Raw genomic sequence first — 19,226 nt, 5'->3', positions numbered from 1 at the left:
TCGAACTATCTGTTACTTGCTCATCCTGCAGACTCCTTAGCTAATATCACCACTGTCAACACCCCTTTGTCCTTTTGTCTATGACATCTTTGGCAATCTCTTCTTTGCCTCCACCTATCACTGGCCCTCTATCCAACTCTATCCCAACCCCCTCAATCAGCTTATATTTCACCTCATTTCTATATTTCCTCAGATCTGATGATGTCATACGGACTCGAAATGTTAGCTGTATTCATCTCCGCAGATGCTGTCAGACCTGCTGAGTTTTTCCAGCTATTTTTTTGTTTCAGATTTCCAGCATCCGCAGTATTTTGCTTTTATCCTGAAATGTACTTTATTGTTCTATGTAAACTAAACAAAACTGAAAATAGCTTTTACCAATCGGCTGTAACCCCCAATTCAGTGCGAACACACTGGGGGGCGGGAGTTAAGATGTCAAGGGCAGTCACACCATGTTCCCAACATATTCCTGCCTTTTATCGCCTTAACTGACCTCAGATTTAACATAGTAGGACTGTTCAGTCTCAGACAAGTGGGACCCTCTTCACAGTTAAAAGTTCAAACCTGATGACTAAATCAACAACCTTACCAGGGCTGGAGTCAGCAAATGGGTCAGGGTAAGGAATTTAATATTTCTGTGGAATTCTTACCAGACCAGGAGGGTTCTCCTGTGCTCTTCAGAAGCTGTTGGGCTTCTGCAACCCCAGACTTGCCTCTCCCTTCTGCCAATCCACTTCCTCAGCACTAACGTCATGCACTGGTGCACGGTTCCCTTGGGCTCTTGAACTAATTTCTACTCCCACCAGTCTTGACAGCAATCCCCTCTGTTTCATAGGAGCAATGGGAATATCACTGATTTGTTTAAATCAGAGGGTTCACATTGAACTCTGGTGTTGGTTTTCCTCCCATAAGACATAGGAGCAGAAATTAGGCCATTCGGCCCATCGAGTCTGCTCCGCTATTCAATCATGGCTGGTAAGTTTCTCAACCCCATTCTCCCTCCTTCACCCTGTAACCTTTGATCCCCTTACCAATCAAGAACCTATCTATCTCGGTCTTAAATACACTGTCAACAGACAGTACGTGTTCTCCCGGCCAATGGGAGAAAAAGATCTCCGTGTACTATAGTTTTCTTTATTCTTTCATGGGATGTGGGTGTCGCTGGCAAGGCCAGCATTTGTTGCCCATCCCTAATTGTCCTTGAACTGACCTTGCTAGGTCATTATAAGGGTATTTAAGAGTCAACCACATTGCCGTGGGTCTGGAGTGGTATATAGGCAAGACCAGGTAAGGATGGCAGATTTCTAGATGGGTTTTTACGACAATGGATGATAGTTTCATGGTCGCCATTAGTGAGGCTAGCTTTATTCTTCAGATTTGTTAACTGAATTCAAATTCCACCAGCTGCTGTGGTGGGATTTGAACCCATGTACCCCAGAGCATTAGCTTGGGCCTCTGGATTACTAGTCCAGCAACATTACCACTATGCCACCATCTCTTTCCCCATTCCCCGTGGGAGCGGAGTGTGAAGCTTTGACTGGTGAGAGTCATCTGCAAGTTGTTCTTTGCCAGGTTATGAATTGTTCCACCGCAACATGCATAGGGAAGTTCTATTAATTGTGATTTACATATTAGGGATCATTTTGGGTACGACACGGTAACGATTTCAATTTCAAGCTGTTGCTTGACAGGGTTGGTTTGTTAACATACTGGTATGTACTTAAGAGTTTTGATCAGTTACTGGATGTCATTGCTGAGAGGTTGATGGATTAAGTCAAGTGAAATTATTAATATTTATTCAGTGATGAAATGGGAAATGTGTGGTAGATTATAGCAGTAATTTTTCTGTTCTGCTGAGATGATAATCTTATAAGGACAGGAGCATTATTATACTGATTAAAATGGAATTTAGGCTTTTGTGTTTTGAAGATTGGAAGGTAAAATTATTCTGTATTGTTGATATGATTAAGTTCTAGAGGAGAATCCAGGCCAATTAACAAGGTGGGAGGCACTGAAATCAGAATGGTGAGAGGGAGGCTGATTGTTTCTCATTTGTGAGAAAGAGTTGAGCATGAGTATGCTGTGCTAAAAGTAGTAGTTATTGTTGAAAAATCTTAAACTTTGCACATACCTTATAGTTTTTTTGTTAGCCTTTTGTGTTTTAACTTGCTTCTCAATCATCTTGAATTGGAAGTTAGGGAATCAGTCATAGAAGTAGAATGACTGAATCAGATCGATAGTGTCCATTGGCCAAGTTTTAAATAAATTTGCCTATAGTTAAGTGACACAGTGTAGCAGGAAGGATGTTATTCTCTCATGCTTAAATATGTATTGAGCCTTTTTGTTCTACGTGTTGCATTCATAGCTGTTTCATGATCTTTTGTAGTGACATCAGAGTACTTGGACCATAAGATCATAAGACGTCGGAGCAGAAGGAGGCACTTTGGCCTATCGAGTCTGCTTCGCCATTCAACGAGATCATGGCTGATCTGATAATCCTCAGTTCCACTTTCCTGCCTTTTCCCCATAACCCTTGATAACCTTACTGATTAAAAATCTGTCTCAGCCTTAAATATACTTAATGACCCAGCCTCTACAGCCCTCTGCGGTAAAGAATTCCACAGATTCACTAATTCCACCTCCTCTGTTTTAAATGGGTGACCCCTTACTCTGAGATTATGCCCTCTGGTCCTAGACTCTCTCGCGAAGAGAAACAACATCTCAGCATCTACCCTAAGAATCTTATATGTTTCAAGCCTCTCATTCTTCTAAATGCCAATGAGTACAGCCCCAACCTACTCAACCTCTGGTCATAAGAAAATCCCTCCATAACCAGAATCAACCTAGTGAACCTTCTCTGGACTGCCTCCAATGCCAGTATAGCTTTCCTTAGAAAAGGGGACCGAAATTGTTCACAGTATTCTAGGTGTGGTCTAACTGTGCCTTGTATAGTTTTAGCAAAACTTCCCTATTTTCATACCCCATTCCCTTTGAAATAAAGGCCAGTGTTCCCTTGTAACTGCTCAAGTGAAACCTCAATTTATGCCCTCCACCTGAATATAATTAAACACAATTGATGTACAATTAACAGGGGTATCAAGTTTGGATTTATAAACCTGAAAAGCAGGGATGACAGTGACTTTTTGTCATGGTGAACAAATTCTAAACAAACTGAATATCAGGAAACATCATTTCTGTGAACATTTAGTGATACAGGTGAAAATCTGATATATTTGTCATGTTTATTAGAAGAGCATCAAATATTTTCTAGTTAGATCCGTTACCTTAACTTTATTGCAGAAATGAATAATAGCTTTCTTAAAATCCTTTTGAATCAAATGAGTTTACTTACAATGACGATAAATGCAATTGTTGCTCTCAGTTTTCTTTTTTAGTGTTTTATTTATATATTTATGGCATGCTGATCAGATTCATGAAGTCAATAGCATAGCAAGAAATATTATTTAAAGTTTTTATAACTTTGCATGTTGTTACTAGACTACATCTCCGGGTGCACCATGATGACAAGCGCTATGAATGTGAAGAATGTGGGAAAACCTTTATTCGCCATGACCATCTCACAAAACACCGAAAAACCCATTCAGGTAAAGTATTTAGGTTGCTCCCTCACATAGTCCAAAGAGGAAATGGGTGCCTTGGGGGATTCCAGCCAATGCTTAAATAGTTGTTAGCTGGCTGGCTGGAGAGGTGGTTCTCCATAACTTTTTGACCCTGCCTGCTAATCACCCCTTATGTGTTTCAAATTTGATGTCCTACATTGCATATTAAATTCACATAAGGGACACCCTTTAGTTTTCTGGATTCACTAGCTGCTTTAACATCTCCATCTGTTTTGGTTTCCCACAAGAATACTTTGCTGTCTTTACAACACTTTTTTTTGTCTGGGGCATGAAACATTTGTTTAATTGGAGGAGATACAATTGTTTTAACAGCAATCCACTTCACATATTGATATCCAACCTTTTTTGTTTTGTCTCCAAAGGAGAAAAAGCTCATCAGTGTGAAGAATGTGGAAAGTGTTTTGGCCGTCGGGATCATCTCAGTGTTCACTATAGAAGTGTCCATTTGGGAGAAAAAGTCTGGCAGAAGTAAGTCAAGTCCTGCTCTTAATTTGGAGTTAATTAATTTAAATCACCTGATACTTTAATAATTATGGGGAAAGAAAGCTCGAGATCTTTAAATTGCATAATTCAAATTACTAGATAGTTATTTACTTTACTTTTCCTGGCAAAATCCAACTTTCCCCTCCTCTTCCTTCCATGTTCCCTTTCCAGTTGCCCCATTTTCCTCCTCATTCCTCATCTCTTCTGACGATTTCTTCCTTTACCCCATCACCCTTTCTCTCACCTCATCCTTGACTATTTTCCAACTTCCATCTGTGTGCAGGGGTCAGGGGGAAAAGAGGAGCCCAAATTTTAGTAGGATTTGGAAGGCTAGGGGTGGGGGGGGGAAGAGGGACTGATGAGTGAGTGTGTGGAGGGGTGGGGTGGTGAAGAGGAGCTTTACTGAGTCTTCTGTCACAGGGAATATGGAGAGCTTGGCTGAAATCTATGTAAGTATGTAACATTTTTACAAAGTACTTAAAAAACATGGATTTTCATATTTATGTGCCATCACTTCTGAGCTCCGGGACGGTTATCTGGGGGGGTACCCCAAAGATGTGCGGAGGAACCACACCCACCCACCCCCAGACGTTCCCAGGTAAGGACTGCATGGTAATTGCCCTGGAAGTTCAAACTTAGGGTGGGCAAATGCCATGCACTGGGAACCATCTGAAAATGCAACTTAATTCGCAAACTTTGGAAGGTTTTGACTTTGCTGTTACAGCAATGGTTACCCAGAAAAAGTTAGAAGAATTAAAACCACTTGTAGCTTTTGCGTAGTAATACCCACAACGACCCCCCCTCCCATGTTGCTGGAGTAGCTCTTCACCACCCACCCCAGGGGACTCCCTCCACACTCAGGCCCTACTCTTGACAGGCCTGACTCCCAAACACCCACGCCCACCCACACCACTGCCCCCATCCCCAGGCTCAACTCCTGACGATCCACCCCCAACTCCCTCAGGTCGGACAGGATAGGATCGCCTGGAAGTCCAGGCAAGTCATTTCGGGCAGAGTGACAATCCAACTCATTTGCCACTTCAACGTAAGTTATGGCCCTATATGATGCATTATTGTTTGTTGTTAAATAATGTGCAAACTTTAATTATACACTGAATGTTATTATACTGCTTTATTGCTTTTTTGTTGGCATTGTGGGTCACATTAATTTTCAAGAATTTTAAAAATATATTCTCTCGTGGGATGTGGGCAAGAAGGTGGTGCTGATTTAAAATGGGGTCACATTGGAAAATAGTTTACAAAGCACTGCTGTAGTCCTTTGCTTTGTATGTACATATCCTAGCAAGATCATGTTCTGCTGTTAGTATGTACTTCATCCTGTGTTACATGCACTAAGCTGGAGTGAATGCAGAAATGCTGAGGTTGATATAAATGTATTGGTTAGTCTTGATGGTAATAAAAGATAAATAAAGGAAAACTTTTGTTCCTACCCCCTAAAGTCTAATAATTCCATCTATTTGAAGTGCCTTGAAGTATTTGCATTCATTACAGATCATAAAAAGTGCTTTAATTGCATGATTCCTTGCCCCCCACAATTTTCAAATCTTTTTGTCTTTGGTCATTCTCATCCTTGTAATTTGTAAACCATCTTTCTATTTTGAGTAGCTTGAAAAAAACAATGAAACATAAGGGGGATTATCCAAATTGTCCCAAATGCACAAGGAATCAAAAAGCAATTGAATGGTCTGACTAAGCAAATTGTTCAAGATAGCCTAGAGTGCAAAGAAATTCCTTAACTCCCCATGGTTGTCCAATAACTAATTGTCACTTGATAGACCCTTTTTCCAGAAGTTGTGAAAAAGTTATGGGGCTATTAGAATTATTTAGGCACATCCATTGGACCTTGTCATGACATGACTGATCCTTCCATGGGCCAAAAAAATACCAAGATGCAGATGAGACTATCTGAGTAGAAGCTAATGTAATGTAAGGTAATAAATAATGTTTAGGAGTGGAATGAAGCCACCCTGCTCTGTCCTCATGGATATTTCTGATGGTAATTAACAAGAACTTGCATTTATATAGTAGCTTTTATATAGAACAAATGTGAGTATGAGTTTAAAGAAAATGGATACTCAACCTAAAGAAGAGTGACCAAAATTTTGGTCAGTGCAGTTTAGTCAATGTTGAAACATTAGTGAGTGGGAATTAGCGTGGGACAGGATGTGTGCTGCACAGATTTGGATGAGCTGAAGCTAGTGGAGAGTGGGTGACAAGCTAGGAGACCGTTGGAGTAATTAAATTTGGGAGGTGGCAAAATTATATCTGGGAACAGATGGACTGAGGTAGAAGTGAGGATGGGTGGCGATATGGAGTTATAAGTAGGTGGCTTAGTGGGATGGAATCAATAGTGATGGTAATGTCTTTGATAGGAGCTAAAGACAGTGGCATCCTTAGCTGAAGGAAGGCATGGCTCATTCAAAACATCAGATAAGAAGTCCAACATTGAGGAGATGAGGGGTTAAAGCTGTCTCATCAGCATACATCTGGAAGCTAGATCCAGTCTAACATGAGCAGACCTTGAGCAAACCCATGATAAAGCAACCACTTAGTGAATGTTGTTATTAGAGAATTTGATGATATCCAAGAGGTCTGAATTGCTGCCTTGTATTCTTAATAAGGTAAGAAACCTGTTGATGCAATTTCTTGAAAGTTGCTGTGGCAATTTTCACAGATTTTGAAAAAAAAAATATAAAACGCAAGAACATTCCCTCCTCAGAATGGATACTGTTAATACGAGCAGGTTAGATATGTCTTCCATCATTTTCATTTAAAGCAGGTGAATAATATGTAAAATAAATGCAAACTATAACTGATCTGGATTAACCTTTTTTGACAATTGAGTTTAAAGAAAATATTTTTTTAACAAAGGTAAGAAAAATACCTCTAATTTTTCTTTACTGATCACAGGTACAAAGCTACTCTTCACCAATGTGGAGTATGCAAAAAAGAATTCAAAGGGAAGTCGAGCTTGGATATGCATTTTAGGACACATTCAGGTATCCTGATAAATTGTTTTTTCTTTGCATCCATTGAAGCTGTAATCAGTTTAATCTTTTAATTTCTCGTTTTAAGTCGATGTCTAATTCCTTTTTGAAAGTTATTATTCAATCTGCTTCCACCATCCTGTCAGGCACTGCATTCAGGACCATAACTTGTTGCATAAAAAGTACTCCTCTGCTTCCTTCTGGTTCTTTTAACCAATTTCTGTAAATCTGTATTGTCTGATTACTGACCCTCCTACCAGTGGAAACAGTTTCTCCTTATCTGCTTTATCAAAACTCATCATAATTTTGAACACCTCTTTCCCCTTAACCTCCTCTGCTCTGGGGACAGCAATCCCAGCTTCTCTTGTGTCTCCACTTAACTGAACTCCCTTTGGTATTTGGTACCAATTCTAGTAGATCCCCTTTGCAACCTTTCCAAAACTTGACATCTTTCCTCAAACTCTGTGCTATGCCACTGAAGAATTTATTATTCTGTAAACCTGCTGTGTGGAATATTAAGTTTATATTATAATTTGTAACATTGCAAACACTTGTTCAAGAACATTGTTTGAACTATGGTATCTTATGATGACAAGTATTGCAGTCTGCCTTAATTCAACACTGATGGCCTTATTCTCATCCAAGAATATAATTGTGGCCATTTTGCTCTCCACACTGAGCTGCTTGTCAGCTTCCCTAACATTTATGCCATAAACACAGACTCTTCTACATTTCCCACAGTGGCTCTCCTGAACATTATTCTCACCCTTTCATGGGACATACAGTGATTGTGGATGAGAACTTTAAATGAGTTCTCTTAACATGCCTGGACAACTATCTGATTAAATGTGAAGTTTGTGAAAGGCAGCTGGAGTGATCTATAAGTACTAGTTCAGTCACCTGGCTTCTTAGACATACACTGTGCTCTGCATCCAGTAAGAAATGTCTTTATCTTTTCATTTACTAAGCATTAAGTTTAAGACATTATATTCCTTGTTCTGATTTGATGCTAGCATCTCTGCAGCAGTGCAGAACCAAGGTCAGCTTAAATTATAATGCAGTGTTTGTAGAGGTTCAGCTCTTGGATTTATCAAGGCTATAATGATTTATTTGGTCTGGAGAGTATAGACTAATAATGACAGAAGTCGCTGATGCATTTTGGTTCACTCATGTTAGGCAGCGAGTTTCCTGGGGGCCCCTGTTCAATTGTCAGGTTAAGTATGTTGAAACTCAGCAAAGAATGTAAGCTGTAATGATCCAAAAATATTTTTGCTGTGTACAGGTGAGTTCCAGATTGTATAATATGATTTCCTCTGCTAAATTCATATCTGGCAATGCCGCTAAGACCCTGTTATTCCCCAAAAGTACCAGTGTAGACCATCCATTTCAGAGAGGTTTCAGAGTGCATGGTCCCCTTTGTGGACCATTTTCCACTCCCAAGTGCGAGATGCATGGGTTATGCTTGCAGACGGAGAAGCACCAGAAGGTATACGGACCCCTTTTGCAGAAAACTCTGCCCCATTCCCTGCATTAATAAGGGCTCCTAGCACCTTTTAGTACCATGTAATAACTGAATTCAAACTCAATATGTGCTTTGACACATCTGCATAACCCAAAGCTCTGCCAATGAGTAATATCACTGGAATTCGCAAAATCAGGTCAGAAATTTGTGACAGACATTTGTAGTTACCTTACAATTTGTGATACAGATCCATTTTTGTAATGCATCATGACCTAAGAAAGCATTTAATGGCTGTTATTTTTTGTTTAAGGTTACAATCACAAATTTAACTGTACAGTGTTACGATTACAGCTGCTGTTAATGCTGGACAGGTCAGACCTCAGAGTGAAACCTGGCTTGATAGATCCTAACTTTTTTTTAAAAGAAATCTTGAGGAAAGTTACTGGAATAAAGGAATAGTCACAGTATTCCTTTGCCCCAGCAATACAATAATCAATATAACACATAAACACTTAGGAAGGGTTAAATTGACTGGGCTTGTTTCCACTGGAGATTACAAGAGGGAGGGGTGACTTGATTGAAGTATATAGATCCTGAACGGTATTGTCAAGGTGGACGTGGAAAGGATGTTTCCTCTTGTGGGTGAATCCAGAACAAGGGGGTATTGTTTTATAGTTAGGGGTTGCCCTTTAAGAGCAGGGATGAGGAGAATTTTTTTTCTCAGGGGGTTTTGCTACTTTGGAGCTCTCCGCCTTAGAAGGGGTGGAGGTGGGGTAATTGAATGTTTTTAAGGCGCAGGTAGATAGATTCTTGTTAGGCAAGGGAATCAAAGGTTATCAGGGGTAGATGGAAATGTGGAATCCGAAACGCAAACAGATCAGCCGTGATCTTATTGAATGGCGAAGCAGGCTCAAGAGGCCCAATGGCCTATTTCTGTTCCTATTTCATATGTTTATGTAAACCAGTGAAGAATTACCAGTAGCTTGATGCAAAGGCTTCTTGCATGAGGTTGGCACAGTTGTAAACGGTTTTCTTCTGGTGAATTCCTGAGCCTTCACTTGATGCTTCTCACCTAAGTCATCTCTCTCCCCAAGACAACCAAAAACTGCACTTTAATCTCACTGTTTCTTCAACTGCAGAGCAAACAAATGAGCTCCCTAAACTCAGTCTTCTAGTAGCACTTCTGCTAAACTGATCACTTTACTGAGTCCTATAACTGATTATTCACTTAACTACTGCTCCTGGATCACTGTAGCTTGGCAACAGTGAAGATTTTCTACTTTATTTCCAGAATCACTGAACTTTCAACCCCTTTTAACACATCACTTTAACTTCAGAGGTGTAAGACCTCATTAAAAATGTACTTATACAAACAAACCCAAAAGACCTGAAACCTTTTAGTCACAAGTCTATCCAGACTCCCAGATACCACAGTTTGTAAATGAAACTGAAACCATTTTTACCTTAACACACACAAGTATATATAAATTCAACTTAAAATTATATATACTGGCAGAAATGTGATTTATGTACCTGCCAATTACTAATGCTGGAAAAAGTGATGATATTGGCATTTTGCCTGTTTTCAGGGTACAGAGCCCCATTTTAGTTTTAAACTCAAGGTCCCACTTCTATGGAAGAAAATCTCTGACCCTGTTTTCAACAGTTTAGATTCCTTAGAGATTTTAGTGAAAGTCCTGGGAATTTAAATTGAGTTCTACTAATTCTGCACAACTGAATTGATTTGATTTGGACTTCACTGCACACATTATTCCAGATATCCAATGTAGTGCTAATGATGACTTTTTTGGAAAACAATAATGCTGAATAGGTTAGTGATGGCAAATTGATCTAAGCATGTCAGAAACCCTTTAAGGCTCAAATCAAAACCTAGTCAAGGTGTTTTCTTTATTACAGGTGAAAAACCCTATAAATGCCAAGTTTGTAACCAAGCGTTTCGAATTAAGAAGACTTTAACAAAACACATGGTTATTCATTCTGATGCCCGTCCCTTCAACTGTCATCATTGCAATGCAACGTTCAAACGGAAAGACAAGCTAAAATATCATATGGATCATGTTCATGGCACCAAGTCTCCAGAACAGTCAATTGTGGCTGCTTCTGAAATGAAAATGGTATCCCAGCAATTGCTGTATGCACAAGATGGCAAAATGTACCAAACAGATGCAAAATCGTATTTGGATCAAAATAAGGTTTACCAAGGCGATGGCAAAACAGCAATTCAGAACGTTCATGGAGATGTAACACTTGTACCAGTACGGATTGCTGATAGTACTGTTCAATCTGAAGCAACCCAACATCCTGCAACTTTAGCTTCACAACCTCACACCCTCCTTCACTCCCAACAGCCTCATCAGCAGACTGATTATCAAAGAGCTACAGACCTTTCATTTCTGGAGAAGTACACTCTTACATCACAACCAGCTAATATTGTGCATCCAGTTCGTGATCAGATGTTAGATCCGAGAGAGCAATCATATCTCGGAACTTTACTTGGACTTGACACGGGTACATCAGTACAAAGTATTTCCAATGCAGACCATTAATTGCAATGAACAGTTCACCCTCTGTAGACTCATTGTTTTATCCAGAAAAGTAAAAAATGAACTTTTAAGTCAAATCTGATTTGATATCGATTACAAATTATGTAGTAAATTGGTATGATTTCCCTCAATTATCCTTGTTTTGGTATCGGGTATGTTATAATAATGTATTTTAAAAAGGAGGTATTTGTCATCTTTACGTTTACCTCTAGTCCTTCCAATCTGATTTCTGAGTGACAGTCAAGGCTTGGTATTGTATATAACTGAAATTATGCTTCAGCACTGGTTTTAAGAGGACTTAAATAATTTTAAACATTAACATATTCAAAAATCCAAAGATTAATATTGAAGATTAATATTAAACTGATCATATTTATTGTTTGACCATAATGTCTTCATTTTTGGAAGATGAAAAGATGGCTCAGCTTTAGGCCTAGTCATCCTTATTGTTTAATGAAGGTTATATTCTACATAATAATAAGTTAAAAAAGCAGTTTGAAAAATCTGAAGGATGCCTGATTCTTTAAGTAACATTTTAGTAAGAACCTGGGTTTCCCAAATTTGACTTGTGGAAACATCTTGCCATCAGACTTGGTAATAGCAAGATCCCATTCCCTCAGCCCCATTGAAAGGAAAGTAGAAACCTTCTTTTACACTGAAATGTTACGGGAAACATATACCATTCGAAATGTCATCTTTTCCATTATGAGAAACTCCTAGATAGCAAAAAATCCTGAAAACCGGGAATAAGAAATCTTAATGTTAAACCAGTTGGTAAATGAAAATAAAATATACCATGTGATGCTTCTAAAGATGGGCTTTCACAAGGAAAAACTAATCTGAAATATAGATTAGCAGAGAAGGAAATGTGTAGAGGCATGAAGCACAGTATTGATTCAAATCTTTAATTTGAAGAATTACAACTATCGCATCAAAATGGTGGAAAATCCACCCTTTTGATTTTACTTCACACATCATGAATACAAGGTCCTTTCAACCTGCAGAGTTGAGGGTAGTTCTACAAAATTTATATGCCTACCTTGGGTAACTACTCAAACTGAAATCAGCTATAATAGAGCACTCAGCAAACAGCTGCATAAGAAACCATTTGTCCTTTAATTATTGGTCAAAGTTGCTCATATTTTCAGATAGTATTGAAGTTTCTCACTGAAATCCTTCTAATTAGCTTCTAGATTATGAAAGGGCCACTGATCAATACAAGTTGCTTGCATTCTACATGTCAGATGAGTATTGAAATGACAGTTGGAAGGGAGGAGGGAAAGGAAAAAATATGTTGGGTGTGTTCTACAATGTAGGTATTTTAAATATTTTTAACACTTGGATAGGAGTATTTTATATTAAAAAGTATTCCTTAGTATATTTACATTCTTTAAGAGAATATAATTGTCCTACGAATGCTGTGTATTTAACTTTGGATAACTTTTCTCGGCAACTAATTTTGAAAGTAACTTTCCTGGGTTTCATTAACACACCTAAATCATCTACACCTCTACACTAAAGTCAGTTAAGTGGAAACTTGATGAAGTCCGTCGAGGATATTGCCCGGAGAATGTAATGTTTGTTCCTTGGTATAAAGTGGGTTTGGTTTGTTTCAGAATTATTCCCTCTTCCTAGCCTATTCTGAATTTCAATATTTCAGCAGATGAACAACTGCTTTTTTAAAAATGTTAATTTAAATCAGTCAATTAATGCACTGCTAAGCATGTATTATATACTTTAGTTCCTTTCCCAAACTTCAGAGGGGTGACACCAGAGACACCTACTGCCTGAATAGCTTGCGAAAGTTAGATGAGATTATGTGGAGAATTCAAAAATAGAGAAAATAAGAGTTTAACAAATTTTCAGGAAAAACATTAGATTTGTTTTTCATATAGTACCTAGCTTGCCAACAGCAGGAAAATAGAAACTCGACTGACACACAGACACAATGCATTTAAACACAGTGAAGGAAAATCAAGGATCTTGATACTTAAAATGTCTTAAAAACACAGGCATCCTGAGTTTCTCCAATTGAAAAACTTACTAGACTAAGTGAATTTTATATATAAATAGATTGTAAGTCATAGCTTATTGTTGAATTGAACTGAATCTAACAAACCTCTAAAGTATAAAACTAATACAATGTTTTAAATTTCCTTGCTAAATAAAGATTTAAAAGAAAAGTCAAATGAGGAAATAAAGTGAAAACTATTGTGGGAGCAAAATTGTCATAATAAAGCATATGCGCATGCACCGTGCACTTTAGTAAAATACCAAAAGTTTGAAACTATCTGAATAAAATCATGTGTATGTAAGATATACTTGAAAATTAATGGCCAGGATTTTTCGGGCAGTAGCAGTGCTTGCTGCTGACGTTGAACAGATTTCAGCATGAACCTACCATGGTCCCAGTGACAAGAATTTCAGCTGTCTTGAGGAAGGTTTCTCTCTCAACGTGGGTTGCAGTGAAGCCCAGCAGCGCAGGCTAATTTGGGTGAAAGCAACAGGCAATTGTAGGATTGGTTAACAGTCACTGCATCACCAAAACTGTAAAAAGTCTGATAAATCATGGTAAAAAAGACATAGGTTTTACTTTTGAAAAGGTTTCATGTTCAGAATGTTTCCATTTTAGTTTATTAAGTATTTGCACATTGAGATGAGGCTGCTCATCCATCAAAGTACTAGTATAAAATTTTAAAGTATAATTAATTAATGAGTTGGCAATTAGCCCAAATTCACTCTGGTTCCTTACTTGGTGCTTGAAGTAGCCAACCCTTGAGAGTAGTAGTTTAGTGCACTCTAGTTTACATGTGCACTTCATAAGTTAGCGGCCTCTCCAATGCCCAGTGGCGACGAAGCTGAACGCTTTGCTGCTACTGGCACTGCAAAATCCCACCCAAATGTTAATTACACTGCATTTTTACAAGTAAATGTCATTTGCAAGTAATTTTTACAAGTTAAAATTTACAAGAAGCTGAGGTCAATCATGGCGTTTGTTAGGAATGCTGGCAGGAAAGATTTTATAAAGAGTCCATTTTATGTTTAGGACTCTATTTTGTGTACTTCTAACAAGAGTTTTTATAATGAGACCCACTGGAGTGCTGAGCTAATGTAAGTTGGTGTAAAGCTAAGAATGAAGTTCATGGAGGAGGTATGGTATAAGGGTCTTTTAGCTGAGTTTAAAAAGCCAAGACCATTGTAAGGAAGAGATATGGGAAAGGTATGGGTTTAATTTCCCTGTGATCAAACTCAGCGACTGTAACGTGAGGTGTCCTGCAAAATTTGCATCATTGTATGTGTTGGCTGTGGATATTGTTCCCTCTAATAAATTCAATCAACGAAGACTTGCATTTTGAACCTTGATTCCTGGCCTGGAGACAATAGGTCCAAGCTAGTCTCTCTAGCATTAATAATCAATAGTGTTGTCCATTTGTCAGTTTGAAAGCCTCAACTTGTTTTCACTCACTGATCAGCTTTACAAAAGTATAATTAAGCTATTACATAATTGACTTTGTCTGCAGTAACTGACTTTTTCAAAGTTAGTAATAACCATATGTTGTATCACTTTCTCTAAATGACACCACCTCTGTATCCTTAAAGGTCTTTCAGATTAACCAATGATGATTTAAACAGCAACTTTGCAATTATAGTGTACCTTTAAAGTAATAAGTCACTTTAAAGGAGCAATGTCAAAAAGGTAGGTTTTAAGGAATCTTAAAGAGGAAAGGAAGGTGGAGAGATTTGGGGTGGGAATTCCAGAGCTTAGGACTTTGACAGCTGAAGGCACAACTGTCCCAGTGATGGAGCAATTAAAATTGGCACAGTGCAGAAATGTCACAGTTTTATAGGGCTGGAGAAGATTGGAGATAGGGAGGGGTCAGGCCATAGAGGAACCAAGAAACAAGGATGACAACTTTAATACAGGGACATCCCTTAACTGGAGTCAATGATCAACAGCAAGTACAGATGAGATCGGTGAGCAGGACTTGGTGCAAGTTAGGGCACAGGCAGCAGAGTTTTAGATGACAGCAAGTTTGTGGAGGGTAGACATAGAGGAGCTGACCAGAAGTGTGTTAGGTTTGTCAGGAATTTTCAAAGGCATGGCTGAGGCTTCGGTATATAAGCTGAAGCAAGTTGGGGAAGTTGGGCTGTGTTACGAGGTGAAAATAGGCAGTCTTAGTGATTGTGCAGATATGTTCTAGGAAGCTCATCTTGAGATCAAATATAACACCAAGACTATGAAATGTCTGGTTCAGCCTCAGTTGCCAAGGAGAGGGATGGAGTCAGTGGCAAGGGGATGCAGTTTGTAACAGGGACGGACAACAATGGCTTCTATCTTCCCAATATTTAGTTTGAGGAAATTTCTGTTCATCCTGTACTTTAGCTGGACAGGCAGTCTCAGTTTAGAGATAGTGGAGGGGTCAGGAAAGATAGAACTAGGTATTGTCAGTGCATGTGGAAACTGATGCTGTATTTTTGGATGGTGTCACCAAGGGGCAGCATGTAGATGAGAAATAGGGGGCCAAGGATAGATCCTTTGGGGACACCAGAGGTAATGGTTTGGAAATGGGAAAAAAAATGGCTTTGCAGGTGACTCTAGTTATGGATAGATAAGAATGGAACCAGGTGAGTGTAGCCCAGTCGAACGATGATAGAGAAATGTTGAAGGAGGGGTGATGTTATCAGCTCTGTCAAAGCCTGCAGACAGAATGAGAATTGATAATCTATAATTGTCACAGTCAAGTAAGATATAATTTATGACTTGGAGCCATTTGTTGCTGAAGTGGAAATCTGATTAGAGGGATTCAAACATCAAGTTCGAAGAAATATGGCAACACATTTAGGAAGTGATAGAGAGTTCAAACTTTGGAGAGGATAAGGAGGTTGGAAGTGGGATGGTAGTTTGCAAGGATGGTTGGGTCAGGGAAATCAGAAGCCTAGATGGGATAGAGAGAATATGGAGGGCTCTAAAGGGGTCAAGCTTCATGAATCAGCAGAGAAAAATTTAGATGTTAACAACAGTTCAGAAAGGAATTGCAAAGATCAGTCAGTGAGTTAGAATGAAAAGTGATGCCAAGTGCTAGAGAAAACATTGGTTTTGGTTAAAGGGAGAAGAGTTAGAAAGCCATGGGTCTCAGAAGAAATGTTGAAGAAAATAGACAAAGAAACTGGAAGAACAAAAATTAATGAAGGCAAACAAATATATAGAAAATAAAATGAGCTAAGAGATTGACCAGGCAAGAGTGTTAGTAGGGAGAATAGTGCAGGGGGGAGGCAATGGCGTAGTGGTATTGTCGCTGGACTAGTAATCCAATAATCCAGACCAGTAATGCTCTGGGGACCCAGGCTCGAGTCAGCAGATGGAATTTGAGTTCAATAAAAATCTGAAATTAAAAGTCTAATGATGACCATGAAACCATTGTCGATTGTTGTAAACCCATCTGGTTTACTAATCTGCTGTCCTTACCAGGCCAAATTGACTCTTAAATGCCCTCTGAACAAGGGCAATTTGGGATGGGCAATAAAGGAATTGATAGGAGAGATGGATTATGCTGGTTAGAGAATCTGAGGAAGGAAATCGATAGAAAGAGTACATCAATGATTTCTATGCCAATAGAACTAGAACCAGAGAAAGATGATGTTTCCCATGATGAACTAGGACTTGACTGTATGCATTGTGAAATGTTTAGAGCTATAAAATAACTGAAGCTAAGAAAAGCAGTCAGCAGAAATGATAAAAGGACTTGGAAAGAAAGCAGCAAGAGAATTGATTAATTTGTGGAGGAGATGTACGCTAGGGGAGAATGGCCAGAAGACGTTTGAAGAGGCACAACAGTTCCATTGGAGAAGATAACAAAGAACATGATATGTGAAGGTATGAAATGCATCATAACTTTGGTTACACATGTATCAAAGTGAATGTTATATCCAAGCAATTAGATTGGAAGCCAAAGTAAGCCGTGATATCAGCTTTGATCAGTTTCAGGAAGAGTTGTGGATCTAGAAAGGCTGTAACAATGATGAAAGTATTCAGCAAAAGAAGCCTAGAATACCAGCAAGAATTGTACGCGTGCTTTGTGGATTATAAAAAGCTTCTGACCAGGTGACCTGGCAAAGGCTAGTGGAAGTGCTGGAGGTGAGCAGAGTTGACTGGAGAAATAAAAGAATGATTGGAACTCTATTGGGACAGACTGCTACAATCAGGACAGTATTTGGTGAAACTGAACTTGCTGTAATCGGGAGTAAGAAGAGACAAGGCTCTCTACTATCACCATCTTTAACATCTGTGCAGAAGCCATGGTAAAAGATGCATTAGGTGAAGTACAGAAATGTGTCAAAGTAGGAAGTCAATTGGTGAAGGTAGTGAGATTTGCAAATGACCAGGTCCTGGTGGTTTGCGCAGCATAAGATCTACAGATACTAATGGATAGAATGAATGATGTGGTGAAAGCTTATGAAATGAAAATTAATGTAAAAAAGACACAAATTATGAAGTTAGGGAGAAAAAATGGTGGGAAGGCAGAAGACAAGACACATCGTCAACAGCTGGACTAGATATTGCAATTTAAGTACATGGGAAACATCTTGTCAGAAGATGGTAACTGTCATAAAGAAATCAAAATTAAAATAGCAATGACAAAGAATGCATTCTCCAAACATAAAGAATTGCTCAACATAGGAATAAGTAGAGATCTTAATAAAAGGATTATCAAGACTATGATTCAGAGTGACTTGTATAGGGCTGAAAAGTAGACATCCAAAGAAAAGAAAGTTGTGAAATATGGCTTTGAAGAAGAATGGAGTGGGTCAGTTTGACAACACAAGAACAATGAGGTTTTCAGGATGGTGGAGGAGGAAAGATCATTAATGAGCATCATCAAGAAGGAGCAACAAGATTAGATTGGTCATATGCTAAGGCATGAGAACAGGCTGAAAGATTTGATTGAAGGAAGATTAGAGAGAAAGAGAATGATGATATTGGACAACTTGACATTGAAAATGGGAGGCTCCTATGAGCAACTGAAGAGGAAAGCGCAAGACCATGAGACATGGAGAAATGTGCAGACGACCTGCCCTTAGGTAGATCACTACATACCTTGGACGGTGGCAAGAGAGTAGGAAAGATGATCAATGCCAGGGTAGAGAACATAGGAACAGGAGTAGGAGAAGGCCATTTAGCCCATTGAGTCTATTACAGCACTCAGTGAGATCATAGCTGATTTGTGACTTAACTCCATATACCTGCCTTTGCCCCCAACCCCTTAATAGGCTTGAACAAAAATCTATTAATCTCAGTTTTAAAATTAAAAATTAATCCAGCACTAATTTCTATTTGCACTAAAGAGTACCGATCTCTTATCACCCTTTGTGTGTAGCCCCCTGCATATTTGATTGACCCAGTGGTTTATGAAATTTTAGTTTTGAAAAGGTGCTATATTAAATTCTCACCCATTGCTTTGCTTTCAATACGCATTGACACAACACTACAACAATTTTCTATAATCTATGACAACAGTGTCTATGCTTTCTTGCATGGATGAAAGCGCATTGGGTTTGTTTATCATTTGTTTAGCATCGGATATAACCATTTGAAAAACATCTTTTACCTACTTCCACCTATTGAAGTAACCAATTCTCTTCTGGCTACTTCAGCAGTTTGCGCAGTAAACACTAGGTGACAGTCTAAGACTAAGTTGATGTCTGTGAAAATCTCTTTTCTTCTTTTTCCCTGTTTGCATAAGCACTTCCATGCTTTCTCGGGTCATGGTCAACAGAGTAACAAAGTACATGCTGCTTTTATACATTTTACAATATTTGCAGGACTTCTGTGCAGCTCTTTGGTTTTTCATATTTAAGTGGAATTACTAATTGCCAGAATCACATATTTAACCTATAATTTTCAATCTACCCAACTAGATGAGGGTCGTAATTCAACTCCCATTCTGCCCCTGCCTTTAGCCCTTCTTATCCCAAGCCCATGTGGCCAGGAAGCTCTGCCATTTAGCCTGACGTTGCATCTATTTAGCTTACCAACTGAGTAATGAACCCCTGCTAGTAACAGACTTTC

At 38.8% G+C, this 19,226-nt stretch overlaps 2 protein-coding genes across 4 annotated transcripts in view; both read left to right on the top strand.

Moving 5' to 3' along the window:
* The window catches only part of zbtb41 (zinc finger and BTB domain containing 41), a 43,600-nt gene extending 29,100 nt beyond the window's left edge, over positions 1 to 14,500 (top strand). For all 3 annotated transcript variants that reach the window (XM_041208366.1, XM_041208367.1, XM_041208365.1), the window contains exons 8-11: positions 3,499 to 3,605; positions 4,004 to 4,109; positions 7,056 to 7,144; positions 10,512 to 14,500. In XM_041208366.1, the coding sequence (XP_041064300.1) occupies positions 3,499 to 3,605; positions 4,004 to 4,109; positions 7,056 to 7,144; positions 10,512 to 11,161 (952 nt within the window). In that variant the 3' untranslated portion in view covers positions 11,162 to 14,500. The remainder of the gene's footprint in view (positions 1 to 3,498; positions 3,606 to 4,003; positions 4,110 to 7,055; positions 7,145 to 10,511) is intronic.
* Positions 14,501 to 17,175: 2,675 nt separating this feature from the next.
* Positions 17,176 to 19,226, top strand: part of aspm (assembly factor for spindle microtubules) — a 98,408-nt gene continuing 96,357 nt past the window's right edge. Inside the window, exon 1 of the mRNA XM_041208747.1 lies at positions 17,176 to 17,261. Within this exon, the coding sequence (XP_041064681.1) occupies positions 17,176 to 17,261 (86 nt within the window). The remainder of the gene's footprint in view (positions 17,262 to 19,226) is intronic.

Source organism: Carcharodon carcharias, chromosome 16 (genome assembly GCF_017639515.1).
Source record: "Carcharodon carcharias isolate sCarCar2 chromosome 16, sCarCar2.pri, whole genome shotgun sequence".
Lineage (NCBI taxonomy): Eukaryota > Metazoa > Chordata > Chondrichthyes > Lamniformes > Lamnidae > Carcharodon > Carcharodon carcharias.
This window is presented reverse-complemented; position numbering and strand designations above follow the sequence as displayed.